At 39.9% G+C, this 21,779-nt stretch overlaps 1 protein-coding gene across 2 annotated transcripts in view; it reads left to right on the top strand.

Annotated features, from left to right (window-relative positions):
* TTC27 (tetratricopeptide repeat domain 27) overlaps window positions 1-21,779 on the top strand; it is a 180,334-nt gene that overhangs the window by 93,178 nt on the left and 65,377 nt on the right. For both annotated transcript variants that reach the window (XM_034659678.1, XM_002923161.4), the window contains exons 11-12: window positions 128-223; window positions 4,071-4,193. In XM_034659678.1, the coding sequence (XP_034515569.1) occupies window positions 128-223; window positions 4,071-4,193 (219 nt within the window). The remainder of the gene's footprint in view (window positions 1-127; window positions 224-4,070; window positions 4,194-21,779) is intronic.

The following is a 21,779-nucleotide window of genomic DNA, read 5'->3' as shown; positions in this document are numbered from 1 at the left end:
TGCCAGGATCACACCCTGAGCCGAAGGCAGATGCTTAACTGCTGTGCCACCCAGGCGACCCAAATAAAATCTTTTTTAAAAAAAGTTATTACACATACAGATTCTGATTATGATATGTCCTCTTAAGGCTCTTGCAGACCAATTTGAAGACAAGACTACATCTGTATTGGAACGTCTGAAGATTTTCTATTGCTGTCAAGTACCCCCTCACTGGGCTGTTCAGGTATTTTTATTGCTGTTTGTCATTGGGCATGGAAAATACTTTGCTTTTGAAAGATAAATACCTGATTTTTCAATTTATATTGGAGTTTTCAAATAGAATAAAAGTATCCAGCTGGGGATTGCCAATTACTTCAAAATGCTCTTTTGGTTAAAGTGATATTAAACTTTGATAACATTTTTAAAAAAATTTAAAACAAGATTAAATTAGAATCCTTGAAATTAAGTAGTGGGAGAACCACAGACGCTTTCATTTTCAAAATAACTTTAAAAGCCCGTTAGGACCTTCTGCTTGAGAGTGAACCTTTTAACCGAGTTGTTTACAAAAACAACTTAAAGCATTTGTTTCTTGCTCAGTATGGTGAGGTACCGTTGTTCTTTTTCTGGGATGTAAGAGTACCTATGTAGCTTCTAAAGCTCCCTATTGGGATGGAGATTCAGGCCCGTGTTATGGGTGTCGTTCCCCTATTTTGTAAAATTTTAGCACTGAAGGTGACTTAGACACCTGGTCCAGTTTCTTAATATTACAGAGAAGAAAACTGAGGCCCAGTGCAATGAACTATACTTCTCCAGTGTTGATCACACAGCTGTTCATGAAGTAGACCTCTGGTTTCCCAATTGTTAGTCTAGTTTCCCTCCTTTCCTTGTCTCTTCGTTGGGTTGTAATTATGCGAGCTAGTAACAACCAGCTTTTATTGCATGCTTAGTATGACACATCTGTTTTGTTCTGCATTTTGCACACATTATCTTACTTTAGTGCAACAATTGTGTGAAATATCCCCATTTTATAGATGAGGAAGCTATGGCACTTAGAAGTTTAGTAGAGTGAAATGGTGACGGGCAGAAATTTCTATATGATTTAGTAACTTGTCATTTCAGCCAGCTTCCTGTCCTCTCTCTCATGGATTACATAGGTAGTGATTTAGAATTGTAAGTGCCAACCCACCATTCAATGACTCTGAATCCCCATTGTTAGATTTCTTCGAGTATGTCCTATTCTTAAGCACAGAGTAAAGTAGGGGATTTATTACATATTGGAATTCACTTTATTGAAGGAGTCTCGATATAACAGGCAAATAAAAAGCTTTGTTATATTATCTCAAAAGGAGTGCCTTCTTTATCAAGAAGGTGTTGGGGCGCCTGGGTGGCACAGCGGTTAAGCGTCTGCCTTCGGCTCAGGGCGTGATCCCGGCGTTATGGGATCGAGCCCCACGTCAGGCTCCTCTGCTATGAGCCTGCTTCTTCCTCTCCCACTCCCCCTGCTTGTGTTCCCTCTCTGGCTGGCTGTCTCTATCTCTGTCAAATAAATAAATAAAATCTTTAAAAAAAAAAAAAAAGAAGGTGTTAACAGCTGGAACTTTTTGGCATGTTTTTGACCCCGATCTATGAAATTAAGTGCCTTGTCCTATGTGGTTTGTGGTGGATAAACATCTCAGATTCTGAGCTATTATTATAACAAAGCATGTATGTTGAGGGTATAGCTTTCAGTCTGTTTCTGAATAGAAGCATTAGGAAAATTAAATACTTTTCAGATAGAATTTAGGCACAATGTTTATTTTATCTGTTTAGGAAGCTGTGGATTTTAGGATCTTTAGGCAGTTAGCTAAACATCCTCTTTCATTAACAATTTAAATAATTTTTCTTTCATTTTAGGGAATGACCGTTTCTTTATGTACTATTTTTAAAGATCAAAAAATGGTAGCATAGTTTATTATAAAAAGAGAATCAGTCTTTGCCTCTAGCTAACCCTAACAGCTTAGGTGCCATAACATTTCCTTGTCTATTCAATGAAAAGATTAAACTACTTACCGTGTGAGCACTAAGATTTATTCCAGCTCCCATATGCTATATTCAGTTTTTTAAAATGTCCAAATATCTTAAAATAGCCAAATTCCCCTGATTCATGGCATATGGAAGAATTAGATCATTCCCTTTATTTATTTTTAAAAATATATTAGCTTATAACTTTCAGTATATTTCATTTTACTTTCTAATTTTGTCAACCTAGATTTTCCATCCACTGGCTTCTTAACTCTTAAATGTGTATTGAATTTTGAAAGAGCAGTAAAATTGTATTTAAGAGAAAACAACACAGTTCTCACTAATATGAAGCCATGCATTATTCAAGAACTTCCCCCCCTTTTTTTTTTTTTTTTGAAGTAAGCTCTTCACCCAGCGTGGGGCTTGAACTCATCACCCTGAGATCAAGAGTCACATGCTCTACTTGAGCCAGCCAAGCGTCCTGAACCTCACTTTTTAAACCTTTTTAGTATTTTTTTCCGTTCCTGCAGGATGGACCACTTATAAACCACAATATATTTACTTTTTTAATATGTTTAACTTTCAATAACCTTATCACAATTTTACCCCTTTTTTATCTGCCAAGGATGGGAAATAAAGTAGTTAAGTTTTTTAGAATGTGTTCTAAATAAATCTAGGTAGATCGGAGTGAGAAAGACCCAGAGATGCTTTCATGAATGAAGTACCCAAGTGCTAATGCATAGATTTTTGTCATTTATGTCAGCTGCTTCAAGTTTTTATTATTTGTCTGTTTATTTGAGGTTCAATTTCATTTTTTCCCAGTTTGAGGTATAGCTGACACATAACATTGTATTAGTTTTAGGTATACAACATAATGATTTGATATATATATATATATATATATATATATATATATATATATATACACACAGTGAAATGGTCACCACAATGAATTTAGTTAATATCCGTCTCCTCACATAATTACAATTTTTTTCCTTGTGATGGGAGCTTTTAAGATCTGTTTTCTTCACGTCTTTCAAATATACAATACAGTATTGTTAACTCTAGTCAGCATGCTGTACATGGCATTCTCAGAACTTACTTATAACTGGAAGTTTGTATTTTTTGACCACCTTCATCCATTTCTCTCACCAGCACCCCTCAACCTCAGGCAGCCACCAGTCTGTTCTGTTTCTATGAATTTGATTTTTTTAGATTCCTCATGTACGTCAGATTCGTACTGTATTTGTTTTTCTCTGTCTGATATATTTCACTTCACATAATGCCCAGCAGGTCCATCCATGTTGTCACAGATGGTAAGATTTCATTCTTTTTTATGGCTGAATGATATTCCACTCGTGTGCGTGCGTGTGTGTGTTGTGTGTGTGTTGTGTCTGTTGTGTGTACACACACACTACAGTTTCTTTACCCATTCATCCCTTGATGGGCACTTAGGCTGCTTCTATGTCTCAGTTATTGTAAATAATGCTATAATGAACCTGTGGGTGGAGATATTTTTTTAAGTGAATATTTTTATTTTCTTTGAATAAAGGCCCAGAAGTGGAATTGCTGGCTCACTTAGTAGTTCTATTTTTATTTTTTGAGGAGCCTTCATGCTGTTTTCCATTGACATTGCCACCAACAGTGCTCGAGGGTTCCCTCTTCTCCACATCCCCGCCAACACTTCTCTTTTTGATACCAGGTATTCTAACTAGAGTTTTTAAAGTTGATTTATTGGATCTCAGCTTTACAAATCAGAGATGGTCACAGAGTCTCTACGTAAGAAAGAAATACTGATTTTGCCTTTTAAGTTCTTCTGAGTTCTTAGAAAAAAAATGGATATATTGAGTGTTTTGGAAAGTTCCTATATTACAGTGTTTTAATTCCTTACCCTCTATAAAGAAACTTGCTAAAGTAAACAGGTAAGTATTGAATCATTGCAGATTTCTAATTAGTTGAGGTCAAATTGTAGAAATGATGTATTTATTACATAAGCAGAGCCTTAAAATGGCACGTTAGTGCGCCCGCCAAGTGAAAGAGGAATCTCTTTACAGAAAGAAATGTTCATTATTTTAACTTGATTCTTCTAGCGCCAACTTGCAGCCTTTCTCTTTGAGCTGGGATGCACGAGTTCAGCCCTTCAGATATTTGAGAAGCTAGAAATGTGGGAAGATGTTGTCATTTGTTACGAGAGAGCAGGGCAGCACGGAAAGGTATGTAAAGGAATATTCTGTGTACTGATGAGAGCCTTCTGTCTTGGGGCATCTTTCTCACTTGTTTTGTTTTTCTAAGCCCACTTTTGCTAGTAGTTCACTTATATTCTCTTTTTCACTTTTCCCCCAGAAATCTTTTTAATGTTTTCTCTGATTTTTGTTGGGGCAAATAATTGTATGTGTATACATGTATGTGTATATGTAAAGAGAAAAGCAGGCCAAAACTGGTACGATGTATGATGTTTAGGAATGAATAATGAAAGCGTTGAAGACTCTGTATTTTGATCGCTTTCCTTTGCTAACTCTCCTCCTGAGGACAACTTCAGAGTGAAATGTTAGGAATCATTTTAAGCCTCACTGGGTTGCCTGATGATCAGAGTTTGTGGGGCTTAAGGGAGGTTACCTAGGACGGAGAGCAGCTGGCTGGGCCTGTAGAAGGAAATCTAAAGGGTGTGGCCCCCACCGTCCTTGGGGCAGAAGAGTTGTCAAGTGTGTAATGCATATTTAATTCCACCCTTAAACTGGCTCAAGAGGAAAAATGTTGCAATATTCATATCTGTTATTAATTTGTTGGTTTTCCCCCCTCATAAATGAACAAAATTTTTAAAGAATAAGGAGGTCTGCATTGTGAGTATCTGTTGAAACTGACACATTGAAGTCATATGTTAATTTTGGATTAAATTTTGAAATGACTAAATTTCTATCATAAGTATAGTAGACAAGCAGAGTAAAACCCACACATTGGCTCTTTTATTTCCATAGTCAACCTTTTGCCATCACCTTAAAAAAAAAGAAATAGTGGTACAAGCACGTGTGTGTCTGTTTCTTAAATACCTTCCGAAGTATGTCTCATTTTAGACCAGTAGTAAAAGTTACATTCCTTTCAGTAATCACTGATGGCAGTGAGGGTTTGCATTGTATTAGCGTAAGGAAAAACCAGCATGGGAATAAAATTTTACTGTAGAAGATTATAGAATTTTAATATTTTCATCCCTGGAAAGAACTCTGTAATCATCTGTTCCACTTCCTCTGTTTTGAAATAAGGAAAGGAGTCTCTGGTGATTTGCCTCAGGTCACAAAGCCGGTTACTGATTATTAGCTCGAGAGGCCACATGGCCCAGTGGTTCACAGCAGAGCCTCTCAGCCCAGGCTATATGAATTCAAATGCTAGCCTGGCCACGTGCTAGTTTTGTGGTATTGGGCAAGTTACCCACGCCTGCCCCCCCTCTCCCCATGACTCAGTTTCCTCATCTGCAGGCACTTAATCTACCTCTGTACAGGTTTTTATGATGTAACGTCTGTCAAGTAGGTAGAATGGTCCTTTCCTCACAGTGTGACATGGGTGTTGGCTGTTCTCACCGCTGTGATTCTAAGACACATTTTTTTCACTCTGAATTTGGAATGTGTCTGACACTTGATGGTGTCTTCCAGTTGCTGGCTGTCGGGTGGCCATCTGGGTAGGTTGTCATTGCCTGCTCTTGTCTACACGTAGTCGCAGTTACGTTTAGTGTTGTCATTTCAATAGAGTTACGTACCGTATCATTGCTATGGTGGATTTAATTGCTCTTTAGAATATCATCAAGAAAGATTTTATTATGATTTGGCATTGAAACAAAAAGTCATTGAACACACAGAAAAGGACCGAAACAAAGTAGAGAGATGTATATTTGGTATTCGTGAAGTCAACATTGGCCTTTAGAGAAATCATCACAATTTCATTTACTTTTTTTCAAAAATAGCAACTAAGTGCTTTATGGGAGCCAAGCAAGGAGGACACCCCTGAGTAGGTGAAGGCGTGTTTTGTATAGAGACGGGGGGGGGGGAAGGGAAGGTTGCCATTTAAAATGTCAAGCAATGTATTGAAGGCAGGAAAAACTGCCAAATTTTTCTGAATAGTTTTTAAAAATATCAAAGCAACGAGAGGCTAATGTGATTCATTCAAGGCATTATGTCATCATTTAACTGAAAGCATTTTTTCTTTATTAGTTAAGAGTTAGTCTTATGATTGATAGTGTCCCAAATTTGATGAAATATATTATTATGTTTCTTTGAGGACTTAAATATTTTTTTAGTGTCTGTAGGCCTGGCACTAAAGCAGGACTCAGCTGTTTGTAACAAAGGAATAAATGGTTGAATGAGTATCTTGATTCCCAGTCTGATGTGTTTCCCATTGTGTCATTCTTCACTATGCTGGGCCTTTATGCTGGTCACTAAATAAATGAACTGTATATAAAATCACAGTAGTTTTGGAAGTAGTGATTTTTGAAATAATTAAGTTGTTGAATCCCAAGCTTCCGAGCATGTTTTGAAATACTAAATTTACGTAATTATTTTTAGAAAGTGTGGAAAGCAGAGACTTTCTCTAATTACAGAAGAAAAAAAAATAAGGAATCGATCCCTTTCAGAGAATGGATTTGACTCTGTCCTCTAAAGTAGTTGTAGTAGTAGTGTTTTTTTAATTGGCACATGATCTTGTAAGCATTGTCTTATGATAATGATAAATTCCCATGTTTCTAATTATCTTAGAAAATGTACATATCTTAATTTTTAGGAATGTGTAGTCATTTACTTTGTCTTAAAGTCTTTTGTGAGTTTCAGCCAAACATCCCCCCAATTTTTTATTTTAAAGGTTGACTTAGCATTTCATTTGTCACATAACAGACTTCTCTTACCTGTTATTCTTATGCTATATTTGCAGATCGGTTTAACCATAGACCCTAAAAAGTTTTGCTTCAAGCTGGAAGCAAATGTTTTATTTCTAAAACAGCTGAGATTCTTTCAGTATTTGGTCACGTGCCAGTAGTTGTCACCACATTTGATTTAACTAGAAGTTTGTGAAATTTTAATCCTTGCATTTAGTGCTTAATGGCATAATTTATTTTTAAAAGGCAAATTCGAGAAAGTATCTAATTCTAATTATTGTGTTCTGGTGCTTGCACCCTATTATTGTAGGGTCTCAGACATTCTAATTTAGATGCTACTTACAGAAATTCTCATTATTTAATGACCATTGGCAAAATAGCTTAGATTAATTCTGCTTGACCTTGGGATCAGAACTGGTTCTCTTCTGTTAGTATTTAGTTTTTTAAAGTTATCTGGCACACTTCTAGCAGTTTTCCCAAGCCTATGGACAAATTCTTATTTTGGTGCATAAATTTGGTCCCTTAATGAAAGACAAAGATTGAGCTGGTATAAACTGCCTGCAAGAGGTGGGTGTAAAGGGAGTGGAATGGTAAGGGGTAGGACCTCTCTTTTATTCTCTTGTTCCTAGCAAACAAGGCTTACCTGAGATTACATAGCCTTATCTTTTATTTTGCTATGTTTGCAGGTCATTGTAGCCAAAAGCTCTAAAGAAGTTTTTCTTTAAGTTACAAGTAAATGTTTTATTTCTAAAATAGTTGAGATTCTTTTAGCAGTTGGTTTGGGGTTGGGGGGGGGTAGGGAAAGGTTTCTTTTTTTGAGATTTATTTATTGACTTTAGAGTAAGAGCATGCGAGCTGGGGGGAGGGGTAGACAGTGAGGACAAGAGAGAATCATCAAGCAGACTCTTCGCTGAGCATGGAGCCCAATTCAGAGCTGGATCCCAGGACCCTGAGATCATGACCTGAGCCGAAACTACGAATCAGGTGCTTAACTGACTGAGCCACCCAGGCCCTCTGGAGAAGGTTCTTTTAAAATAGTCTCTTGGGGCGCCTGGGTGGCACAGCGGTTAAGTGTCTGCCTTCGGCTCAGGGCGTGATCCTGGCGTTATGGGATAGCCCCACATCAGGCTCCTCTGCTATGAGCCTGCTTCTTCCTCTCCCACTCCCCCTGCTTGTGTTCCCTCTCTTCGCTGGCTGTCTCTATCTCTGTCGAATAAATAAATAAAAACTTTAAAAAAATAAAATAAAAATAAAATAGTCTCTTTAGGGGCACCTGGGTGGCTCAGTCAGGTAAGCGTCTGACTTTGGCTCAGGTCATGATCTCAGGGTCCAGGAATGAGTCCCGCACTAGGCTCTCTGCTCAGTGGGAAACCTGCTTCTCTTTCTCTCTCTGCCTGCTGCTCTGCCTACTTGTGCTCTCTTTCTCTCTCTCTGTCAAATAGATAAATAAAATCTTTAAAAAATATAAAATAGTTTATTTATATGATGTAAAAGATTTTCCAAACTCTTTTCCCACAATGCAGTCAGAGTGATCTTGAAAAATAAATCTGATCAGGTCATTCCCACTCTTCAGTAAATTCCCTTTGTCTCCAGGATGAAGCTCTTTAGCATGGATGGTTTAGCAGACCACTTCATGATCTGATTCCTGCTTACATTGCTAATTGCGTTATCCCCCTACTCTTTTTTCTCTGCTTCGTCCCCCTTTGTACTTGCTCCGTCCCCCTTTGTACTTGCTCTTTGAGGTTGTGCTCAAAGTTCCTCCAGATTGAAACTGCTTTGTAGCATTGCTTCACCTCAGGGCCTTTGTATGTGCTATTGTCTGTCTAGAACTTGTCCTCCTTCAGCTCACTCCTACTTATTCTTCAGGTTTTTCCTTGGTGATTACTTCCCACGCTGACCTTTCCCTGCTACCTCCCTCTCAGATTTGGGGTGTTATCCTGTGCTCCGATGGCACCCAACACTACTCTGATATCCCATTTGCTGGTTTACTTCACTTACTAAACTGTAAGCTGTTTAAGAATCAGACTTGTATCTATAGTGTTTACAGAGGTCTCCCCAACACCTAGCACAGGCCTGGCACATGGTAAATCCTCCAAATCCTTGCTAAATGAGTGACCTGTAGCCTTTCATTATAAATAGTTATTGCATTGAAGCAAATCTCCAAGTAGATACTCCCTTTGGACTTTATGTGTGGTGAAAGAAACTTCTCCAACTCCTGCCATATATTCTCTCTCTAAAAACTAATTATGAGATCTCTCCCGTCCATTTTAATCTGTTAATCTAATAATCTCTTTAATCTAACAACATACAAAGTATGAATTGTTTTTACCACTTTACTGATTAGCCTTAGTAAGTGGCAGATTTTGGAATCTGAGCTTAGCCTTCCTTTTCTCTTAAACCTGCACTCCTTCTCCATACCTGCCTTTCACTGGGGCTGTTGTTAATCCCGTAAAAATTAGATATTCCAGGGGCTCCTGGGTGGCACAGTCAGTTGAGTGGTCGACTCTTGGTTTTGGCTCAGGTCTTGATCTCAGGGTTGTTACATTGAGCCCCTCTTTGAGCTCTGTGCTCAGTGCAGAGTCAGCTTGAGATTCTCTCCCCCCTCTCCCTCTGCCCTTCCCACTCATGCTCTATCTCAAATAAGTAGATAAATCTTAAAAAAAAAAAAAAAATAGATGTTCAGTTTATAAGCCAAAACCTGTTGTGCTGACTTGAATGAGAAAAAAGGGCAAAATAACTGAATATACTCTGTAATTTGGTAATTCAAATAGGAGATGAGCAGCTAATTGGATAACTAGGCCTGGTTTTTTTTTTTTTCTGTGTTTCTGCATCGTGTACACTTGTTTCTTTCTCTTTTTTTTTTTAAAGATTTTATTATTTATTCGACAGAGATAGAGACAGCCAGTGAGAGAGGGAACACAAGCAGGGGGAGAGGGAGAGGAAGAAGCAGGCTCATAGCAGAGGAGCCTGACGAGGGCTCGATCCTGCAACGCCGGGATCACGCCCTGAGCCGAAGGCAGACGCTCAACCGCTGTGCCACCCAGGCGCCCCTCTTTCTTTTTTTTTTTTAATGTTTTTTTATTATATTATGTTAGTCACTATACAGTACATCCCTGGTTTCTGATGTAAAGTTCGATGCTTCATTAGTTGCGTATAACACCCAGTGCACCATGCAATACGTGCCCTCCTTACTACCCATCACCAGTCTATCCCATTCCCCCACCCCCCTCCCCTCTGAGGCCCTTAGTTCGTTTCTCAGAGTCCACAGTCTCTCATGCTTCATTCCCCCTTCTGATTACCCCCCCTTTCTTTATCCCTTTCTTCTCCTACCAATCTTCCTAGTTCCTATGTTCCATAGATGAGAGAAATCATATGATAATTGTCTTTCTCTGCTTGACTTATTTCACTTAGCATTATCTCCTCCACTGCTGTCCATGTTGCAGCAAGTGTTGAAAAATCGTTCTTTTGNTTCTTTCTGATAGCTGAGTAATATTCCATTGTATATATGGACCACAGCTTCTTAATCCAGTCATCTGTTGAAGGGCATCTCGGCTCCTTCCATGATTTGGCTATTGTGGACAATGCAGCTATGAACATTGGGGTGCATATGGCCCTTCTCTTTACTACGTCTGTATCTTTGGGGTAAACACCCAGTAGTGCAATGGCTGGGTCATAGGGTAGTTCAATTTTTAACTTTTTAAGGGACCCCCACACTGTTTTCCAGAGTGGCTGTACCAACTTGCATTCCCACCAACAATGTATGAGGGATCCCCTTTATCCACATCCTCTCCAACAATTGTTGTTTCTTGCCTTGTCTATCTTTGCCATTCTAACTGGCGTAAGGTGGTATCTCAGTGTGGTTTTGATTTGAATTTCCCTGATGGCTAATGATTTTGAACATTTTTTCATGTGTCTGTTAGCCATTTGTATGTCTTCATTGGAAAAGTGTCTGTTCATATCTTCTGCCCATTTTATGATTTGTTTATTTGTTTCTCGTGTATTGAGTTTGAGAAGTTCTTTGTAGATCTTGGATACCAGACTTTTATCTGTAGCATCATTTGCAAATATATTCTCCCATTCCGTGGGCTGCCTCTTAGTATTTTTTATTGTTTCCTTGGCTGTGCAGAAGCTCTTTATCCTGATAAAGTCCCATAAGTTCATTTTATCTTTTATTTCTCTTGCCTTTGGAGATGTGTCGTGAAAAAGGTTGCTCTGGCCGATGTCATAGAAGTTGTTGCCTATGTTCTCCTCTAGAATTTTGATGGATTCCTGTCTCACATTGAGGTCTTTCATCCATTTGGAGTTTATTTTTGTGTATGGTGTGAGAGAGTGGTCAAGTTTCATTCTTTTGCATGTAGCTGTCCAATTTTCCCAGCACCATTTATTGAAGAGACTGTCTTTTTTCCACCGGATGTTTTTTCCTGCTTTATCAAAGATTAGTTGCCCAAAGAGCCGAGGGTCCATTTCTGGGTTCTCTATTCTGTTCCATTGGTCTATGTGTCTGTTTTTGTGCCAGTACCATGCTGTCTTTGTGATCACAGCTTTGTAGTACAGCTTGAGATCCGGCATTGTGATGCCCCCAGCTTTGTTTTTCCTTTTTCACAGTTCCTTGGCGATTCAGGGTCTTTTCTGGTTCCATACAAATTTAAGGACTATTTGTTCCAGTTCTTTGAAAAATGTCCTCGGTATTTTGATCGGGATAGCATTGAAAGTGTAGATTGCTCTGGGTAGCATGGACATTTTAACTATGTTAATTCTTCCGATCCATGAGCATGGAATATTTTTCCATCTTTTTGTGTCTTCCTCAATGTCTTTCAAGAGTGATTTATAGTTTCTAGAATATAGATCCTTTACATCTCTGGTTAAGTTACTTCTAAGGTAACGAATGGTTTTTGGTGCTATTGTAAATGGGATGGATTCCCTAATTTCTCTTTCTTCAGTCTCGTTATTCGTGTATAGAAATGCAACTGATTTCTGAGCATTGATTTTGTATCCCGCCACCTTACTGAATTGCTCTATAACTTCTAATAGTTTGGGAGTGGGTTCTTCTGGGTTTTCCATATAGAGTATCATGTCATCTGCAAAGAGAGACAGTTTGACTNTATAGAGTATCATGTCATCTGCGAAGAGAGACATTTTGACTTCTTCTTTGCCGATTTGGATACCTTTTATCCCTTTTTGTTGTCTGTTTGCTGTTCCAAGGACTTCTAGTACTCTGTTGAATAATAGTGGCGAGAGTGGGCATCCTTGTCGTATTCCTGATCTTAAGGGAAAGGCTTCCAGCTTTTCCCCACTGAGAATGATATTTACTGTAGGCTTTTCATAGATGGTTTTTATGAGATTGAGGAATGTACCCTCTGTCCCTACATTCTGAAGGGTTTTAATCAGGAAAGGATGCTGCATTTTGTCAAATGCTTTTTCTGCATCTATTAGGAGGATCATATGGTTCTTGAGTCTTTTCTTGTTGATATGATGTATCACATTGATTGATTTGCGAGTGTTGAACCATGCTTGCATCCCAGGTATGAATCCCACTTGGTCATGATGGATAATCCTTTTAATGTACTGTTGGATTCTATTAGCAAGGATCTTGTTGAGGATTTTGGCATCCATATTCATTAGAGAAATCGGTCTGTAATTCTCCTTTTTGAGGGGGTCTTTGCCTGGTTTGGGGATCAAGGTAATATTAGCCTCATAGAATGAGTTTGGTAGCTTTCCTTCTGTTTCTATTTTTTGAAATAGCTTTAGGAGAATAGGTATTATTTCTTCATTGAATGTTTGGTAGAATTCCCCAGGAAAACCATCTGGGCCTGGAGTTTTGTTTTTTGGGAGGTTGTTTATCACTGACTCAATTTCTTCATAGTTAATTGGCCTATTTAAGAAATCTATTTCTTCCTGTTTCAGTCTTGGTAGTTTATAGGTTTCCAGGAAGGCCTCCATCTCTTCCAGATTGCTTAATTTATTGGCATAAAGCTGTTGATAAAAGTTTCTAATAATCCTGCCAATTTCATTGGTGTTGGTTGTGACCTCTCCTTTTTCATTCATAATTTTATTACTTTGGGTCCTTTCTCTATTCTTTTGGATAAGTCTTGCCAGCGGTCTGTCAGTTTTATTGATTCTCTCAAAGAACCAGCTTCTAGTTCTTTTGATCTGCTCTACTGTACTCCTGGTTTCTAATTCGTTGATTTCTGCTCTAATGTTGGTCAACTGCTTCCTCGTGCGTGGATTAGGCCTGTCCCTCTGTTGCTGTTCCAGCTTCTTGAGGTGTGAATATAGAAACTGCATTTTAGATTTTTCTATTCTTTTGAGTGAGGCTTGGATGGCTATGTATTTCCCCCTTAGGACTGCCTTTGCAGTATCCCATAGGTTTTGGACCGTTGTGTATTCATTCTCGTTGGTCTCCATAAATTGTTTAATTTGTTTTTTGATTTCCTGGTTTATCGAGTCATTCTTGAGCAGGATGGTTCTTAGCCTCCAAGTGTTTGAGTTTCTTCCAGGTTTTTCCTTGTGGTTGAGTTCCAATTTCAGAGCGTTGTGGTCTGAGAATATGCAGGGGATAATTTCAATCTTTTGGTATTGGCTGAGACCTGTTTTGNGTATCGGTTGAGACCTGTTTTGTGTCTCAGAACATGGTCTATTCTTGAGAATGTTCCATGGGCATTAGAATAGAATGAGTATTCTTTGATTCTGGGGTGTATTATTCTATATATATGTATGAGGTCCAACTCATCGAGTATGGCATTCAAAGCCCTCGTTTCTTTGTTGATTTTCTGCATGGGTGCTCTGTCTATTTCTGATAGTGGAGTGTTGCGTTCCCTACTATTAACATATTTTTATCTTTATGTCTCTTTATTGTGGTTAAGAGTTGGCTTGTATATCTTGCTGCTCCCCTGTTGGGGGCATATATATTTATAATTGTCATATCCACTTGTTGGATACATCCTTTAAGAATAATATAGTGCCCTCTGTGTCTCTAACTATAGTCTTTAGTTTAAAATCCAATCTGTCTGATATGAGAATTGCTACCCCAGCTTTCTTTTGAGGTTCATTGGCATGAGAGATGGTATTCCATCCCTTTACTTTCAGTCTGAATGTATCTTTCAGTTCAAAATGAGTCTCTTGTAGATAGCAAATGGATGGGTCATGTCTTTTTATCCAGTCTGCAACCCTGTGGTGTTTTATGGGAGCATTTAGGCCATTTACATTGAGACTGAATATTGAGAAATATGATTTTAATGATGCCATGTTGCCAGTAAAGTCTTTGTTTCTATAGATTGTGTCTTTCTGTTCTATATCACTCTTGGGACCTTTTTACCTTTATAGAAACCCCCTTAATATCTCCTTTAGGGCTGGTTTCGTGGTTACGAAATTGGTCAATGACTGGCGATTCTGGAAGGTCTTTATTTCTCCATCAATTTTGAATGGCACCCTTGCTGAATAAAGGATCCTTGGCTGCATGTTTTTCTCTGAAAGAGCTTTAAAAATGCCCCCCCAACCCTTTCTCTCATTCCAGGTCTATGTAGACAGGTCTGATGAATTCTGATACCTTTGCCTTGGTACGTGAGAAATTTCTTTGCCCTGGCTGGTTTCAATACTGTATCCTGGAATCTAATATTTGCGAATTGCACTATGACGTGACGTGGTGTAGATTTGTCGTGGTTGAGCTTTGGAGGGGTCCTCTCTGCCTTTTGGACACGAATGTTTGTTTCCCTTGCTAGATTAGGGAAGTTTTCAGCTACAATTTGTTCAAATATCTCTTCTAGACCTCTGTTTTTCTCCACCCCTCGGGGATGCCGATGATTCTGACGTTGGAACGTTTCATTGAGTCAGTAATCTCCCGTAACCTACATTCGTGAGCGTGGATTTTTTTGAGTCCAGATTCTATTTTAGCTTCTCTTCTACTATCCCATCCTCCAATTCGCTGATACGTTCTTCTGCCTCATTCACCCTGGCCGTCAGAGCCTCTAGTTTTAACTGCATTTGGCTCATAGAATTTTTAATTTCTGCCAGGTTCGCTCTCATTTCCACCCTTAGAGATTCTATATTCTCATTAACATTTTCGTTAATACTTTTTTCAAGTCTACACATCATCTTGACCATTGTTACTCTGACTTCCATTTCTGATAATTTGGTTATGTCCATATCCATTAGTTCTGTGGCAGAGGCCACAGACTCATTGTCTTTTCTTTGCTGGGGGGGATTTCTCCTTCTCGTCATTCTGATGAGGAGAGGTTGCAGGGTTGTCCAGAGCCCAAATTATTGACCAGGACCCAGGCCATGCGCCTTTGTTTTATAGGGACCTTAGGGATGTGGGCTTCTTGATTTTTCAGCCTGCCTTCTGGGGGAGGGGCCAGCCACGCCGATAGTCAGGCAACCCTGTTTGGGTAGAGTCTCCCTTTCCCCTATGAGGGGGGATGGGGATGGGCACACTGTGAGCCGGTCTTTCTAGGCTTTTGTTCTCTGGCAGCTTTCCCTGGTGGTTTGCTGTGCCTCTTCTGAGAGTCAGAGCAGTAGTGGCTGAATCTCAGCCTCTGTCTCAGAACAGAGGGATCACAGACCGTTCTCCCCTGATGTTCTGGCCACTTTAACTCTGTTTCTGTTGGTGCTGCTCAACCCTGCAGGATCCTGGGTTATGCGCCCCACACCTGGCGTCCTAGCCCTCACTTCTAGGGCCGACGCGTCTCTGTCTTTTGTGTTTCTAACACTGCCAGCCGCCAGCTGCCCCCGCATGCTCCCGGAGCTCCCGGTCCTCCCGGTCTCAGTCTGGTTCCAGTGAGCGCACTGGAGCTCCGTTTCAGTCTGGTGGCGCACATTCCCTGGCTCACGGTCTCAGTCTGCTCTCTCACGGGTGCCGGTCCGCGAGTCCGCCCGCTCCCCCGTGCAGGCGGCTACCGCTTCCCAGCGCCCGAACGCGGCGGCTCCCTCCCCCTTCCGTTTATCTTCCGATATCTGTGCGCGGTTTCACGGCTCCCCGCTTCGTACCTCAATACTCAGTGCTGGAGATGTTCATTTGTAGAGATCCAGATGTATCTTCCTGCATCTCAGCCTGATTTTATGGATATTCAGGCTGGTCTGGTACCTATCCAACTCGACTCAGGGGACCTGCTGCAAAAGGGGTCCCCTACTCCTCTGCCATCTTAACTCCATTGTTCTACACTTAACTAGGCCTGTTTTTAATTATTCTGTTTTATCTTGGACCTGGAGTATTTATGCTGGCAAGTTCCCTTTGGAAAATCAAGCCAGAGCATGATGTTGTCACACACATAAATGTAAAAAACAACTAGTGAGCACTTGGCTCAGTGAGAGAGTGAACGGGACTAGGCACCATCACACAGAAGAAGTCTAGCTGGGGGTGACCTACTGGGGTAGGATGAGTGTTCTGCACTTTTCACCTCTCAGTTGCTGTTCATAGGACAAGAATTTAGACTAGGAGCAAACTACCTTTCTGCTAGGAGAGGGGAGAGAAAATCTTAAGCAGGCTCCACACCCAGTGTGGAGCTGGATCTCATGACCCTGAGATCATGACCTGAGCTGAAATCATGAGTCAGATGCTTAACCAACTGAGCCACCCAGGCACCCCCATTTTCTCTGTCTTTAGAGCCAGCCACTATAAGAGGGAACATCAGAATCCATTTCACTCTCTGCTACCAGGGAGAAGACTGGAATAAACTACGCCCAAAGTGGCTTGAGTTGTATGCACACACTCATAGAAACATACTTTTTTAAGCCTAAAGCTATTGTCAAGCGGCCAAATCTGACTATTAGTGTGGTCTTAAATTCTTAGCCTGCCTTTTTTTCCATCCCTTTGGAACAAGCCTCTAGCCATTAAGCCTACTGCTGTCATTTCTGCAGTCCTCAAACATGCTCATTACAGTTAGCACCGTATCTGCATCTAGAGCTTGTTTTCCCCCTTCGTTCTTTGCCAGGAGGGCTGCTTCTTGTTGCTGCTCTGCTAATTTGTGGTCACTCTCTACTGAGCAGATGTCATGTCAGATGAAGGCCAGGCCACACTTGTCACACATTCGAATTATTAATGCCTTTCGCTCATTCACAAAATCAAGGCATAAATCACAGCCAACAAGGGCACTTTGTTTTGATAATTGCTCTGACTGGAGGATGAATAGTTTTCCTGAAATGTTTTATCTCTTTTTTGACCAGAGATTGAGCTTCACTTTTACCCATATGGGAGCATCAGTTTTGTTTCTTAGTGCTTTTAGTCCCAACAAGAGTCATTTCCTAGGTGCGACCATTTCCTAGGTGTAACCACTTGGGTTATAAGGGCTGTGAAATTCAGATTCTGCTGTATGACCTCTCTGTTCACTAGAACTAACTTGTTATTAGATATGTCCTAACTCAGTCATCCTCAGCATTGATGTCAGCCGGATCACATCCCCTGAAGGAGTTCTCCCTTTGTTCCCAGTGGGAAGAATCTTTTATGTCTTTATTTAGAATCTGAAGCCCCTTAGGAAACACCAGTAGCCCTTTGTGACTTTAGTGTGAATTTCAGTCGAACTTATCCAACATTTATAGAGTACCTACTGTGTGCTGGGCAATGGTATACCAAAGAGGAGTGAGAGACAGAACTTACCTCCAAGAAGCTTATAGCCTGATAGTACAGATCCACGTGAATAGAATATTTGAGTAAAATAGAGCAGGTGTTAAGATGGAATTATGTACAGATTCCGAATTCTATCTGGACATCCTATCGAGAGCTTAAATATTTCTCCCTTTGGGGTGCCTGGGTGGCGCAGTCGTTAAGTGTCTGCCTTCAGCTCAGGGCGTGATCCTGGCATTCTGGGATCGAGCCCCACATCAGGCTCCTCTGCTGAGAGCCTGCTTCTTCCTCTCCCACTCCCCCTGCTTGTGTTCCCTCTCTCGCTGGCTGTCTCTATCTCTGTCAAATAAATAAATAAAATCTTTAAAGAAATATATACTTCTCCCTCTGCTGTCCTCCTCTAAAGCAGTAGTCCACTCACTTTGTACCTTGTTTAGGCTTTTTCTCTGAGATCTCGAGGATCTGCTCCTATGATTCTACACATTTTCGTAACAAAACTGATGTTTGGTTGAAATTAGCTTATGTGGAAAAATTTAACTTTAATTTTGTAATCATCAGAAGTTTTCCCCTTTGACCTCACTTCCTCTAGTCCTCTCGACCCAGTTACATAATCACTTATTCAACAGTTGACAACAATTCTTCTGTGGGAGGAACTATACACAGTTGACCAGCGTGATTATTTACGGAAGATTTTAATGTCCCTAGAAGCTGTTTCTGTGCACATCTCTCTTCCTAGCAGTGAAAACTCAAGCATCTTACTTTCTAATCTGGTTTTCCAATAGAGGGAGTTGAGAAAGAACACAAACATTAGGTTAGGCCTTACTGTGTGCCTGACAAAAAGCTAGGTACATTTCACATCTCGTTCTTGTAGGTAACGTACAAGTAAAAAACAAACTCTCAAGATATTAGTTAACGTGCTCACAGTCATACAGTTTATAAGCAGAACTAGCATTTGAAGTGCCTTTCTGACTAAAGGCATCTAAGTGCTCGCAGGGATGCCGGGCAGGAAAAAATGCAGCTGAGGTCTACCGTAGGGTGGAAGTTTAATACTCTAAATCTGACATTGCAAGACGTATTTTGTTTGGCTTCTCTTAAAGAATCAAACAATGTGGAAACACGAGGCCAAATTCCCACATTATTGTACTACCTGGCTGGAGTTCAGCAGGGCTCCATCTTTTATGGGCTCACTCCCCAGCCTGCTTCATAATCTCCAGATGGGCTAGAATCTATGGGCATTTGAGTGTGGGGACCCTTGTTCGAAGCAGTGTGGGTCACCAGTGCAGTTATCAGCAAGTGGAACGGTAGTTCAGCCATAACTGTAGGCTCTACTTGAGCCTCGGCTGATGTCATTTTATACTGAGATTCGCTGTGTGTAGTTATTGCCACAAAATTGTATTAAGAATAATAATTAGTTGTTTGCAATTCCCGAATAAAACGGATTTTGTAACAGCCTAGATATGTATGTATATTTGGGTAGAGGAATAATAGTCTTTGGGGTTTGCAGCTCACAGGATACTCACAAGCAACCCAGTTTAATTGTAGCCAGTTGCCCTTTTAAGTATGTGTTTTTGTGTTTGGGAATGTAGTTTTATTCTTTTTTTTTTTTTTTTTTTTTTCTTATGTAGGCTCCATGCCTAGTGTGGAGTCCAGCATGGGGCCTGAACTCACAACCCTGAAATCAAGACCTGAGCAGAAATCAAGAATCAGGGGCGCCTGGGTGGCTCAGTTGTTAAGTGTCTGCCTTCAGCCCAGGGCGTGATCCCGCCATTCTGGGATCGAGCCCCATATCGGGCTTCTTCGCTGGGAGCCTGCTTTTTCCTCTCCCACTCCCCCTGCTGTGTTCCCTCTCTCGCTGGCTGGCTGTCTCTCTCTCTCTGTCTGTCAAATAAATAAATAAAGTCTTAAAAAAAAAAAAAGAATCAGACACTTAACCGACTGAGCCACTCAGGTGCCCTGCTTTATCCTTTCTAATAGATATTTAGATGACAAATTTCTTGTATTGTATAAAAACGTGCATCTCTATTTTCCCGTAGGGAAGTAGCAGCCCAGAGCCAGAAATATCAAACCTTTTGCATTCTGTGGAGATTTCTGGCCACCTACATTTTGGTATTGCAAAAGGGATATTATAAGCCCTTGTGGTTTATTTATGTTCACTGGGCGTATCTTTTATAGTTCTTTATTTGATCATAAATTACATAAATTGAGTGGCTAAGTGGAGGGGGGAGGAGCATATAGAACATTCTGGAGAGAGTGAGGAAGAAGAGTGAGGAATGCAGGGTGACTAACTGAAGAAAGGAAATATATTGCCTACAAGCTTTGCCCTTGGGAAAGATCATTCTGTTGGCAGGATGAAGAGGTATAAGAGCTCAAGGAGAAAGAACTCACTTATCTAACAAAAAAATGTGGGATAGGAATTTGAGGAAAGAAGAGGCCAGTTTAGACCAAGCAAGATCACTGCTCTTGTGTTTCTTAACTTCTTCAGGAAGCTGCCCCATTCTGGCCCTGCAGACCCATGTCGTGGTGAATAAAATACCCAGAATCGATATTGTTTGGTAACAAGAAGTTGCACATCACCCACTCTCTATGTTCCTCATTCTTTTAAGAGCTTAGAAGGATATGAATTGGTGAAGGAAGTATTTGAAATCCTTAGTATCGTATCGTTCCCAAATGTGAAGGTTTTCCTGATTATCATTTAATCTTTCATTTGTGTATTTGTCTTCTTTGCAAGGTTGCCAACACCAGGTCTGTGTTGTATGTCTTTGGACTCTGGTGATCTTTATGGTCTATATTACAGTGCAGTTAGAAGTAGAATAAATATTTGTAGAATGGTAGCTTTAGATCATGCAGGTGTTTTAAGGGTATGACTTGATGTTCTGAATCTTGGATCCTGTTTTTTATATAAGACACCTGTGGAGTATAGTACTCCCTTATAATCCTTTTTATTTCTGTGAGGTTGGTGGTAATTTCTCATCTTTCATTTCTGACTTTAGTAATTTCAGTCCAAAGAACCAACTTTTGGTTTATTTATTTACACTAATCTTTATTATTTCCTTCCTTCTACTTCTTTGGGTTGGGTTTACTTTTTTTTTTCCCCCCTAGTTTCTTATGGTGGAAGATTACATGATTGCTTTGAGATCTTTTTTCTTTTTCAAAATAGGCATTTACAGCTATAATTTCCCTCTAAAAACTGTTTTTACTGCATCCTATAACTTTTGGCATATTACGTTGTTTTCATTTATCTCAAAGTGTTTTTAATTTTCCAGTGATTTCTTTTTTGACCTGTTGGTTATTTAGGACTGTATTATTTAATTTCCATGAATTTGTTAATTTCCTAAATTTCTTTTTGTTATTGATTTCTGATTTCATCCCATCATAATTGGAGAACATACCAAGTATGACTTCAGTGCTTTCAAATTCATTGAGACTTGTTTTACAGGCTAACATGTGGTGTATCCTGGAGAGTGTTCTGTGTGTATTACGCTGCTTTTGGGTGGAGTGTTATTTAGATGTCTTTTAGGCTTAGTTGGTTTATAGCATTGTTCAAGTCTTCTATTTCTATCTTCTGTATAGTTGTTCTATCTTTTATCCAAAGTTGGAAAGTGAAGTCTTCAAATATTATTGATGAATTGTATATTTCTCCCTTTAGATATGTGAGTTTTTGCTTCATGTAATTTGGGGCTCTGTGTTAGGTGAATATATACTTATGATTATGTCTTCTTGATAGATTGAATGTTTATCATTAAAATATCCTTTCTTTGGGGTGCCTGGGTAGCGCAGTCGTCAAGCGTCTGCCTTCGGCTCAGGGCATGATCCCGGCGTTCCGGGATTGAGTCCCACATCAGGCTCCTCCTCTGGGAGCCTGCTTCTTCCTTTCCCACTCCCCTGCTGTGTTCCCTCTCTCGCTGGCTGTCTCTCTGTCACATAAATAAGTAAAATCTTTAAAATAAAATAAAATAAAATATCCTTTCTTTGTTCTATTAACAATTTTTGTCTTAAGGTAAGTTTTGTCTAATATTAATGTACCCAGTCCAGCCCTCTTTTGGTTATTGTGTACCTGATCTTCCTTCCTTCCTTCCTTCTTCGGAACTTTCCTCCTTCTCTCCTTTCCCCTCCTTTCCTTTCCTTTCCTTTCCTTTCCTTTCCTTTCCTTTCCTTTCCTTTCCTGTCCTGTCCTGTCCTGTCTTTCTCTCTCTCTTTCATTTGCAGCCTTTTTGTGTATATGAATCTGAAGTGTGTCTCTTGTAGACAGCATTTGTTTGGGTCATTTTTTTTTTATCCTTTCTGCCAATCTCTGCCTTTGACTGTTGTGTTAATCCTTTTACGTTTAATTTAATTACTGATAATATAGGATGTTTATTAGTCATTTTGTTATTTTCTATGTTTTATGTA

The sequence above is a fragment of the Ailuropoda melanoleuca genome, chromosome 4 (genome assembly GCF_002007445.2).
Source record: "Ailuropoda melanoleuca isolate Jingjing chromosome 4, ASM200744v2, whole genome shotgun sequence".
Classification (NCBI taxonomy): Eukaryota; Metazoa; Chordata; class Mammalia; order Carnivora; family Ursidae; genus Ailuropoda; species Ailuropoda melanoleuca.
The sequence above is the reverse complement of the archived record's forward strand: the minus strand, read 5'-3'. Positions and strand labels throughout refer to the sequence as shown.